Genomic DNA, 11,639 nt, shown 5'->3' with positions numbered 1-11,639 from the left:
CACACATATAAATAAATAAATAAATATTATCTGAAATCCTCTATCTATTTTACTTTCATACTAGCAGCTCGATATAATGCATTGGGCTGCGTGTATGAGAGGTCAGAGTCATACAAATCCCTTTTACATATATATAAAGAGGTCAGAGTTATACAAATCCATTTTACATATATATAAAGGAACAATGACTTTGGTTACCTAGAATCACCTAGCCATTAATCAAGGCCATTTATCTAAAGTAAATGAGTGCTTGAGAGAAAAACAAAAAAAATGTGTAAACTAATATTAGTTGATGAAAATGCTTATCACTTTTTTTTTTCTTTGTTTTCCTTTTATCGTTCTTCTGGTACAGATTAGGTTGGGTGATTTTAAAAAGCTATAGTCACCATTCAATATATATATATATAGAGAGAGAGAGAGAGAGAGAGGATTTTCATGTAGGATGGGAATCCACTTGCTTTACATCTGCCTGATGCCATGCCTCTCCCTCACTCCTTTTATTTATTTATTTTTTTTAGGGCATGTACCCTCTTATCTAAGTATCCTATGGTCGAAATTTGCTTCGATGAATATAAGTTTGTTATGTATATAAACTACAAAGAGTTCAAATCTGCCTTACGCTAGATCTTGTTAGATGACTGAAAATGAAAAAGTTGCATTAAATAGTCATTTTATCATTTAAAATAGTCAGTACAGGAGCATTAACAACACAACAATGGCTTATGGTGCCTTCAATAATGAGTTTTTAGTTTTTAATATATATTCCTGATTTTTTTTTTCAACTTGCATATCTTAGATGTATGGCCACTTTTGTGAACTGGAAAGTTGGGATCCAATAATAGGTTTTAACACTTTTTTTAACGGCCTTTCGTTAGTCATTCAAAATAATGTGAAATCATGCCAAGTAACTACTTGTTATTTGATTACAAATTTCACAAAATATGCACATTTCTTTACGCGCCTCCCTGAACCTTCAGATTTACCAGAGAGTGGCCATGTTGTTACTGGATCTTTCACCCTTTTCTTCTCCCTATTGCGAATCCAGCATCAAGTGCAAACAGAATCATATGCATTCATATCCAAAACAAGGCAATGCATTGGGATATTTTAGAATTCATATTTGCCTCCACAGTTAGACTAAACATCTATCAAAACATACCATTTGTAAGAAAAATACGATGAGATGCACAAAGAAAAGATTTACAAATTTCCACACAAATCTCATTTCTTCATTTCAAGGGATAATTCTTCTGTTTCGTTTTTATCGAGTGTGCGAGTTTGACTCGGATTTTATTTCCCTTTAGTTGGACGGCAAATGCTTGTGATAGATTCGAACCAGGGCCCTTAGATGCTCGAATATGAATTCGACCATGCCAGTTAGTTGTTTTCACTTTCAAGGACAAACCCAGGACAGAACTTTCCTCCTCTTGTCACAACGACACGGCCCATGAAGCAACAAGGTTTATTTTGTGTTGATGTTATTATGTATATTTATTTAAAGATTCAAAAGTTAGGTTGTTATGTAATAATGCCTTTCACCAAAAAAATTCCAGCTCCATTACAGGGCAAATGTGAATACGGAACCATTTTAAATTTTATGAACGATTTTAGAAATATTTAGTGAAAATTCATTCTTCATGCATAAAATTGTCAAAAGTTTTAATGAACAAGAAAATTTGACGAACGGTGTCCCGTTGCACTGCTTATGTGGCGGTGAGATACGCCCTCTTTGTCATTGAGTGCGAATCGGGTCTAATTTCTATTCGGGTCCCAACCGATATGAACGATCCAACTTGATTTTCCTTCTTCTTCTTCTTCCCGCAATCGTTTCCTTATCGCCTTCCAAGTTCTGGTAGAACGACCCCAATTTCTTCAACTGAAGACATCTCCAGGAAGGTAAGCATTTGCGTCCTTAGGATCGTAAATTCGTTGTTTTTTTGTTCTTACGTTCTCTCCCCGTCTTCGGGCTTGCCTTTTTGGGATTCTAGGTCTATGTGAATTGTTGTTCTTTCCAGCTTATTCAATACTTGTTCAGAAAACCTAGAACGATGAAAGATGATGGTGAAACCATTAGTTATTTCATGAATATACTGGAGTTTGCTTTATTGATACCTTCTCTGATTTTGGTCCATTTATTTATTTATTTTTTTCATGAGCGTATCGGCTTTTCCAGGATAACGCAATTAAGGTCCTCGGGTTTGTTCATCTCTGGATGCTCCTTTTCTCGTACATGATTGTATCGCAGAGCCATGAAAAGTTCTCTCATGAATAGGTGTGAATTTGATTTCTCTTTTCGAGGAAGTGATCTTCACATGATTAGACATGTAGACGAAAGCTAGAAAAGATTCCTCTTGCATATGCCCTGTTGATTGGGATTCCTGTATTAACTTAATTTTACCGATTTCTGGATAATTTAGGAGCTTTTCTTCGGCTCTTTATCCCGTACACACCTATTTTTCTGTTGTTTGTTATAGAGCTGTATTTTTACCTTTTTCTATCGATAAGATTAGGGAAGTAAGTTATGAATGTCATCAAATTGTCACCGTCATAAATTGCCGCCATACTCTCTTCTACATGTCGGAGGTTGTCTTCTAATTGGGTTGTCAACCGTCAAGTAAGCTAGTTCTGGCTAACTTCTTAGGGCATGTGGTATTCATGGAGTACTGATGCAGCCGGTATAACATTTTTCACTTGCCGGTGGTCATGTATTAATTCAGGCCGAGGCTCTAGATATGCTTCTCACGCTTGATATCTGGGTATTCATCATTGTTTCCTTCAAAAAGTTTCATTGTATAAAAATATGCTCTATCCAAGTAACTTAGATTCAGTTTTTTATCTTGTTAGCATAAAATTTTGGCTCCTAAGTTGTTTAGATATCCTAAGTTGCTCTGTTATGCTAACTTTTTTTTTCTCAGAATCTGACTGTTTGCTGATTAGTCTTTGCTGCTTATCATCAATCTAGGACCAAACTCATGACACCATCAGATGGTCGAGTTGCATATTCTCAGCTTAGCCCTTTGGATAATGATGAGGGAGATTTCCAATACATCAAGAGTGGCACTAGACCTGTCTTTACTGCAAACACTGAAGATAGCAAGTCCTGTAGCCCAGCTTTGCATTCATTCAAAGAGGAATATCCTTATCACTTCACTCCTGACTCAGATTATCTTGATGATGAGTCCTACTCAAGTGGGAATTGCACAAATTCTCTACAACTGAATCGCCAGCCAGAAGTGAATTTGAAAAATGTGTTGAGTGGAATTTTTTCTATTCTAATGGGTAGAAGTAAAGATACCAGTGATGTGGATGATAGACAAAGTGGTCGTGTAAACGTGTCTTTTCTAGGATCTGAGAATAATGGAGATAGCTTTCTACATGCTTCAGTTTACATGCCAAGTGCCCCTCCACTTATGCTGGACATGGAAGGAAACGGTTTTATTGCTTATCGGGAGATCCTACAGGCAGAACCTCCCGAATGGCTTCCAGATAGTTCAGCAGCTGCTTGCATGCAGTGCAATGCTCCCTTCACGCCCCTAACTCGTGGCAGGCACCATTGTAGATTTTGTGGAGCTATATTCTGTAGAACTTGTACAAAAGGAAGATGTTTGTTACCTGTTAAATTCAGAGAGAGGAAACCACAGAGAGTGTGTGACTCCTGCTACGAGAGGTTGGATCCAATTCAAGGGGTCCTTATTTACACAATCAGCAATGCTGTGCAGACTGCGAAGCATGATGTTATTGATTGGACTTGTATGAGGGGATGGTTAAATATGCCTGTGGGTTTATCAATGGAACAGGAAATATATAAGGCCACTAATGCTTTGATAAGCTACTGGCAGGTGAGTCCTTCTTTGACTCATAAATTGCTACCATGTTGTGTGGGAAATTGGGAATCTCTGAACATTTTGGAGTATGCAATCATTATGATTGAGATGAATTCATTGGCTTAAAAGAAGTCCTATCATGACCAACCGTGTATGTGGAAGAATGATTTTTTTATAGCTTAGGCCAAGTTTATTCAACAAGCGGTTTTGCTTTGAGTGTAAGGTCTTTGTTAGCATGGAAGGCTTTGAAATCTGTCAGTGTTTTAGAAAAATGCTAATTTTATCAGTATCTTCATTTCTGATTTTATTTGAAAATATTCATGTTCAGGCTGCAAGATTAGATCCGGAAAAATCAATACCTTCTGCTGTCCTTAAAGGAGCTAGAGGGCTTGCTATTATAACAGTTGCAAAAGCTGGCATGCTTCTTACTTACAAGCTTGGTACTGGTTTGGTTGTTGCTCGGAGGTCAGATGGATCCTGGTCAGCACCATCTGCAATACTTTCTTTAGGATTAGGCTGGGGAGCACAGGTGAAATCTTTGAAGTACATATTTGTTAGTTTTTACTTTCAGGAAAAAGACAACAGAAACTGAAACGATTGTTTTCTGATGTGCAATATCAAACAGATAGGGGGTGAGCTAACAGACTTCATTATTGTGCTTCATGGTTCAAAAGCTGTGAAAACATTCAGCAGCCGCATGCATTTTTCTTTGGGTGCTGGTATGAGTGCTGCAGCTGGGCCTGTTGGTAGAGTGTTGGAAGCAGATCTACGTGCTGGAGATAGAGGATCAGGCATGTGTTACACTTACAGTTGCAGCAAAGGTATGTGAGTTCATGTTCTATTTCATAATATGTCTGACCTTCATGATGTGCTTAAGCCATTGTGAATGTACCGTCTTTCTGCTGTTTGTTCTTATTTGAGGTTATTGCTTTTGATCATCCAGTGCTTGGAGAAAATTTAGAACACATAGGCATGCATTCACTGTATATGCCTATACTGATCAGCAACTCGTGTTAGTCTAAAGTCATGATTCATTTATTGTCACATTAATATTCAGAACAGAGCAGTTTGATGACAGGCTCTCAGGTTCTCCTGTGACTGTGACACCCAGATGGGTTGCATGTCATAAAGGCATAAGATTTAACAAGCTGATAGCACACATCTTTGCAGTTGATTCTTTCTGGTAGGCTATGTTTTTGGATAGGCCATAACTCAACAGTTCAGCATTCACTGTTAGGTATCATTGACTAGTTATTTCTTGTTTCGGTTTCACATCTTGAATTTTATTTTGATTTCCTAAGAAAATTCTTAGGTATCAATCAACATGGTCAACCTATTGCCTGAATTGTATATCTCAGGTGTGTTTACTGGCTTTCATGATAGAGTCAGCCTGTTTAGCATCTTATACTCATTAATGCGGATATCTGTTTTCATGAGCTCTCTCTCTGTCCCCCTCCGCTACCCCTCTCTCTCGGTGCTTTTCATTTTCTCATTCATCCATTACTCCATTCTCCGTGCCATTTCAGTTGTCATTTCTTTGTTGACCCTTCCTGTCACTTTAATTATTTCCAGAAAATCACGTGCCACATTATTAAATATTAAGTTTCAAAATTTCTGTATGTAACTTTGACATTTGTTGGTGGATGGGGTGTATCCGTGCTTGGTCTACTCCTGTCTTCCTTTTTTCTCATACTTCTTATCCTTCTCTGCCGATGCACTTTTTTTTCCTTTGCTTTACTTGTGTCAACTTCCCTTCCTTGACAGGAACTCTTTTCTCATTCCTGATCTTCGTCTGTTTACTCAGTTTTGTTCCTTCTTCTGTAAAATTTCTCAGACTTATTCTCCGTTTTTTATGACTCATGATGGATACCAAGCTATGAGTAGCAGTGGACTGGATGCCTCTGTAGTAAGTGGACTGAATACTCTTGTATGGTAGTCTTTATTGATCACTTTAACGCTTTAGTTTCTGAATTTGGGTCTGGAGGTTGGCAATTGGCACTTAATCCTAAGTCGCACGAGTGCGTCAACTATGGTAGTACACCCGCACCGATGTTGGTGCGGGTGTGGCCCGACACGACACCCGAGTTGGTCAAACCGAATCTGGTGCTGCTGACCGTGCACCCTTTCTTCTTTTCTCTTTTTCTTTTTCATTTTTTCCTTCTCCTATCTTTCCCTCTTTTCTCTCTCTCCCCTTATTTTATTTAATAAAATTTTGAATTTTGTATGATTAAGGTAACCTTGACAACAAAAGTTTAAAAATATAGACAAATAAAATTACTTATATAACAAATAACACACACACACACACACACACACACACACACACACACACACACATATATATATATATATATATATATATATATATATATATACATATTTATATGCTCTCGCTGTACCCGCACCCAATTTTTTTTGGAACTTGCTGCACCCCGCACCCATGCGACATAGACTTAATCTTTTGCTTTTAGCAGGCATGTTAGAAACGAAAAGATGCATTTCATCTTTCATACCAATCATAATTGTTGCAGATGGTTTTCTTCTTAATGTTGTATATATCTAGTGGGGTTTTTGGGTTCACGTTAACCGCTAATCTTTATGTTTCTTGGCATAGAAATGTCAAATATGTATATGTGGGACTTATTGTGCTTTAGAAGTTCATCCACCAACTTGATGCGATGTCCATAACCTCCTCACGTTTTACCTATCTAATATCATAATAACACATCTATCCTGAACCCTTGCTTGGCACACAATTTCTTCTGTTGGGGCATGCATGTGAACTATGCCTTATTGAAAGTACAAATTCCTGAGTGCTTAGACTTTATATTTGTTCTCCTTTGAGTTTAATGTTTTCCTTTTTAATGAGTTTTTTGTTGCTCATTTAGTGGGTCTTTTCACTTGATGACTGTGTCCTAATATATGGTGAATCAGGCGCTTTTGTTGGGATTTCTCTTGAAGGCAACATTGTCGTGACAAGAATGGACACAAACTTGGAATTCTATGGCGATCCATATCTTACTACAACTGATATACTCCTTGGAACCGTTGATCAGCCGAAAGCAGCTGAACCACTATATTGTGCCCTGAATAACATCTACTCTAGAGTAGGAACTAAGATGTTGGCGTTTACCTGAGTTTCATTGTATATTCATTACTACACTAGACCAACCTGTGCATACCATCTTGGAATCTGATCTCAGTAGCAAAGACATCATTGATTACTCTACAATTCATCTCATCCTGTCTGGTATTTGAGCAAGCTGATCTGTTAAAGCGCCCATCTGTGGCCACCAAGTGGAAATGTATATATGTGTTTGTGAAGAATAAATCAGCAGTAATTTATTTGCTGGATTGCATATTTTCATTTTCTTTGCATGGTACAGTTGTCCTTTGCTGTTTGTTTGCAATGACCATGTGGCTTCTGTCTCGGCTATATTGCAACGAACTTGACCTACAAATTTGTTAGCTGCCAGGCTAATCAATTCAAATTCCCAGTTCTGCTTGTAAGTTTGGTCCAATTAATACCTGAAGCAACGTGGACTCCTAGTTCCTGGACTCGATACATTTGGATTAAAAAGCACCTGGGGTATTTTGGGATGTCGCTGGATTTGCTGCTAGCTCTACGCTCTCGTGTTATGCTAGTGCCGGACATATATTCCCTTGGTGCGTTGTCCTTAGAAAGTTTGTGGTTTCTGCATAAACATTTTGTCATGTGAGACGGGTGTGTTTATCACAATCTGATTTTCGTTTAAATGTGATCCAAGGACTTGAACAACCTAGTGGTGATCATGCTGAAAATCTAACGTACTTCCATCTGCATAAAGCCGCTCAAATTGGTTTGCATAGAGTCTTTTTTTTCGACTTACCTTTGTTTTTCAGGGAACTCGTGTCAAGCTCTCCTCATTTCGCAAGTCATTGATTTCGGTGGTCCTTTATCACGTGTAAGACAAACAGGCCTAATTCTTAAGCAGTCCCTGGCGAAAGTTAACGCCTTTAAAGCATATGATCAGCTTCGATCTTGTAAGCAATAATTGCAGACTGAGAAGCTACATGCTGTGGCCTTCAGATGAGCATTTTTAACTCTTGGCTAAAACCAATATACGCAAGCCTGGTGCTTCAGCCTTCAATGATGAAGATAGCTTTTGGGTTCCCTTTCTCCCCCGTGATAAGGGTGAGTCTCTGGCCACCAAGGCTTGCGAAAACAGACAAAGAAGCCAAAACTTTAGGAACATAATGCGACTTGTCACCCTTCGTATTTCCTTACAATATTCATCTCTTTGGTGACTGCAAATTACAAGCCTATGGTACGAAGATTTAGTTTACGACCACTCACACTGTGTGGATTGCTTATACTCCCGCATACTGATGTACATTACCAAAAACGGAAATGATAGCGAGTCGGTTGACACGTGTGGAGCAGTGTTGAATAAACCCCAATAAAAATGTAGTAAGCGCTACACGAAGCCGCATCCGGATACCTTTCTACCATGTGGTGCAAAGCACACCGGAACCCTCAAGTCATGTTCAAAAAAGGTCGGAACTCGGAAGGTAATGTCCAAGAAAGGAATAAAGATGAGGAGCTACTTTTGCAAATGAAGGAAGGACCACATTCCCCTCCAAGCACAAACTTGCAGTGCTTGCGAAGATTTGCATATAAATAACTTGGCTTTGTGCGTAATTTGCTTATCCCGGTCTTGAGATCTACGATCATGGTATCCTTGAATCATGAAACACAGGCAATCTTCAATTCACGACCTCCTTTTATCACATTATGGAGCAGCACATTAGCAACATCTGCCAACAAAAAATGGCAATGACAGATCAGGAAACATATGGTTCATCTTTACAAGAAAAGGGCAATGCTTGTTCATTGAGGAGGTTCTGTTTCTTTCTCCTTTTCTTTGTCTGTCTTACAGTAGCAGTACTTGGAGCAGCTGCTGGAATCATCTTCTTCCTGCTGAAACCCCGGAAGCCGGAATTCTCTCTGCATACATTGCGCTTTGACTCCTATAAGCTAGAAGAGTCGTCAACCTCTGATCTCTACCTCTCTTCTAACCTCTCCCTAATGCTGAACGCCTGGAACAGCAATAAGTTCGGTATAGGATACGACCCGTCGAGATACAGTGTTCTCTACAGAGGGATTCCAATTGGAGTCGGCCAGATGCCAAGCTTTTATCAACCAGAACACAGTCAGAATGTTAGTGTGGAAATGCAGTTTGTATTAGATCGGCTGAATCTACATCAAGTGGCTAAAGAAGGCTTCCTGAATAACTTCACTAGCACAAATGGCCTTGTACAGATGAGATTCATAGGAAGCGTCAGAGCACATGCACGTATTTTGCATATCAATTTGCCAAAGGTTAAGGTTTGGTGATCTTTTGACCCAATCTGTAATTCATATAAAGTATGCATACAAATGTATATCACTATCACCACTACCACCATCATCAGCATCACCACTGACAGGACTCTGAAACGATTCGGTCTTGGCCAGCGTTATACTGCGCTGGATAGGATAAGAGTTTGGCGATAAGGATCCGATTACAAATTCTTGAGGCAGATGTATATAGCTCATGAAAATCATACACAAGCGCTAAGCTGACCTCTGAGGTTGACAGACTTTCTACCTAAAAATGAAGAAAGTGCTAATTACTGGCTAAATATTTGGTCCTAATGGATTAGCTATGAACTTTTGCACATTCAGACATAGTTGGACATAAGTATGCAATTTACAAGCCAGATTTAGTGTTAGCCGTTTTGACATTTTTAGATGTAGTAGATTCCATTCTGGTCTCGTTTCCAACAAATATTTAGCTGTTTTAGGTGCGACCCTTTTGCATATCTACCTGGACATTTACCAGGGTTTGTTAATTACTTCTGCAGGTTGCAGTTGACTGTCAAATAGATGTCAGCTATGAGGATATTGTGCTCAACGAGAGGGCCTACGAATCATGGAGCAGCATCAAGGTATCATCATTGATGACAGTTTTCCAAGCAAAAATGTAGTGTCTAGGCAAGGAATAAGATCCAAACTGTTAAAATATTTAAAATGAACAAAAGCAAATTTTAGGAAAAAATATCATAAACTGCAAGGTATTAATCATCGTCTTCCTGCTGCCTTTTCGTTCTAACCTGAAGCATTTATTCACTTTTCTTTTTGTTTCTCAAAATGTGCAGGCTACATCTATGTATTTCCCATCTCTGAAGAAGAAGTGCTCCACAGAATTGGAAATCTAGTTGGACGTTTTCTTCTCCCTCTTAAGTTAATCTTTTTGTGATAAGCCAAAGTAAAACCTGGTTGTCATTGGGCTGGCGAGAACACCCTGTGTGTCTGTGTGTGTAGGCCTCGCTGGTAAGTGCCTGCAATGGCCTAAGGCGACCAACCCCGTTCGGTCTCATTACAATTGTATAGGTAGATGATTAAAGAAAGTCGCTCCCCTCGAGGTTCGGACTCGTAAGGTGGAGATGTGTTCAAACCGCGTGCTCTCCTCACCGCCAATAGCTAAAAGAGGGCAGGCACCATTGTAACCAACATTTCATTCATTGTCATGGCCATATTTGCTCTTGTTTACTGCTCTTGTTCGGTAAATCTGTATCTGCTTACATGTATCTTAAGGACAGTACCTTTAAAAGTGACAGGACACCTTGTTTTTACGTGTGTTCATGTGACAAATTCTCTTTTTCTCTGTCTCCCTTTTGTTTCCTTTGATTGCACCTCACAATTATCAACAATAGAGATTGCGTATTGGCCGATAGAAAAGAAATATTGAAAAAAAGCCGCTGTGACACATTGGTGTCCCCCAAAGATGCATCAGCAAACATGGACGGCATCATTCATCACTTAGTTTAGAGGAGTTCATAGGTCGGAAACAGAGCAAATCACCAGCGCGTCAAACAAAAGGAATTGTTCTTTCTTTTGGTTGCGAACTATGGTACTGAGATGCCTTGTTCTTCAAATCCCCTAAAAGTGGGGAATGTTTTTACGTGACAATATTTGGGAAAGAGAGGTCAGCTTTAAGAATATGAGAGAGAAGAATGAGAACATCCAAAAGGTCCAAGAGAGAGTTGAAACAAAAAGCTATAATAAATAGTGAAAAGTTGTGAACTAAAATTAACAGGCAACATCTTTTCAGAACATGTGCATCCAAAAGCCGCACGCAGGACCGTACATTGTTGGGCAATCTCCTTCTTAACTCGTCAACGTGGACGAGTGATGTATCGCCGAAAATGGCAACATACCCAGCCATCCAAAGAATTTACCAGAAGTTAAAGAGCCAAATAGGACAAAATGTCCATTCGTTAGACCCAGCGATGGCAATCTGCCCCTTGATGAGATCGCAAGTGAAGAAGATGTGGCAAGTAGCGGCTGAAGGGGTGATCTACATTAACTCGAATAATTTACGAGCGTCATGGCATAACGAAAAGAGGTGAATGCGAGAGAGAGAGAGAATTTCAAACTTGTCAGAAATGGTCCAGTGACCTGGTTCTTAGTTTGAGAGATAGATCGTGTCAATTATTTTGCTGTCGTCCTTAACGCAACTAAGTTTCCTACATTCCAAGTTTCTTCGTCCTTTTAACCCCTTGTTCATGCTGTACCGATCGATACGCCTTGAATTACTGAAACCTTCTCACGCACGCAAAGTTGTACGCCGTCCAGGAGATGCCTACTAGAAAATTATAAGGACGCGCCTCCATGGGTGGTTTTAAGATCCTACTCTTTCGTCAACTTGGTAAGATTGACAAGCTGCTGGCCCAAAACATGGAGCTTTTGCCACCAGATTTTCCTAACATATGAAAGTTTTCATGGGCATG

General features: G+C 39.2%; 2 protein-coding genes across 3 annotated transcripts; both read left to right on the top strand.

Annotated features, from left to right (window-relative positions):
• Positions 1-1,806: 1,806 nt before the first annotated feature.
• On the top strand, positions 1,807-7,191 carry LOC116264052 (uncharacterized). Its single transcript, XM_031643971.2, has 5 exons — positions 1,807-1,896; positions 2,963-3,839; positions 4,153-4,353; positions 4,450-4,645; positions 6,759-7,191. The coding sequence occupies exons 2-5, from the start codon at positions 2,973-2,975 to the stop codon at positions 6,959-6,961; spliced, it is 1,467 nt and encodes a 488-aa protein (XP_031499831.1). The 5' UTR covers positions 1,807-1,896; positions 2,963-2,972; the 3' UTR covers positions 6,962-7,191.
• Positions 7,192-8,532: 1,341 nt separating this feature from the next.
• On the top strand, positions 8,533-10,459 carry LOC116264053 (uncharacterized). Of its 2 annotated transcripts, none has more exons than XM_031643973.1 (3): positions 8,533-9,186; positions 9,711-9,794; positions 10,005-10,459. In XM_031643973.1, the coding sequence occupies exons 1-3, from the start codon at positions 8,599-8,601 to the stop codon at positions 10,062-10,064; spliced, it is 732 nt and encodes a 243-aa protein (XP_031499833.1). In that variant the 5' UTR covers positions 8,533-8,598; the 3' UTR covers positions 10,065-10,459. The 2 variants fall into 2 exon arrangements, with proteins under 2 accessions (XP_031499833.1, XP_031499832.1); XM_031643972.1 differs by having other exon boundaries at positions 8,533-9,192.
• The last annotated feature ends 1,180 nt before the right edge of the window (positions 10,460-11,639 follow it).

Source organism: Nymphaea colorata, chromosome 11 (assembly GCF_008831285.2).
Source record: "Nymphaea colorata isolate Beijing-Zhang1983 chromosome 11, ASM883128v2, whole genome shotgun sequence".
Classification (NCBI taxonomy): domain Eukaryota; kingdom Viridiplantae; phylum Streptophyta; class Magnoliopsida; order Nymphaeales; family Nymphaeaceae; genus Nymphaea; species Nymphaea colorata.
Note: the sequence above shows the minus strand (reverse complement) of the source record. Positions and strands in the feature narration are given on the sequence as shown.

Excerpts from the sequence above, each read along its gene's own strand:
- LOC116264052 (XM_031643971.2), top strand. The coding sequence starts at position 2,973 with ATGACACCATCAGATGGTCGAGTTGCATATTCTCAGCTTAGCCCTTTG. Across the intron at positions 4,354-4,449 it reads GATTAGGCTGGGGAGCACAG|ATAGGGGGTGAGCTAACAGA; the intron begins GTGAAATCTTTG and ends AATATCAAACAG. Across the intron at positions 4,646-6,758 it reads CACTTACAGTTGCAGCAAAG|GCGCTTTTGTTGGGATTTCT; the intron begins GTATGTGAGTTC and ends ATGGTGAATCAG.
- LOC116264053 (XM_031643972.1), top strand. The coding sequence starts at position 8,599 with ATGGAGCAGCACATTAGCAACATCTGCCAACAAAAAATGGCAATGACA. Across the intron at positions 9,193-9,710 it reads TCAATTTGCCAAAGGTTAAG|GTTGCAGTTGACTGTCAAAT; the intron begins GTTTGGTGATCT and ends TTACTTCTGCAG. Across the intron at positions 9,795-10,004 it reads AATCATGGAGCAGCATCAAG|GCTACATCTATGTATTTCCC; the intron begins GTATCATCATTG and ends CAAAATGTGCAG.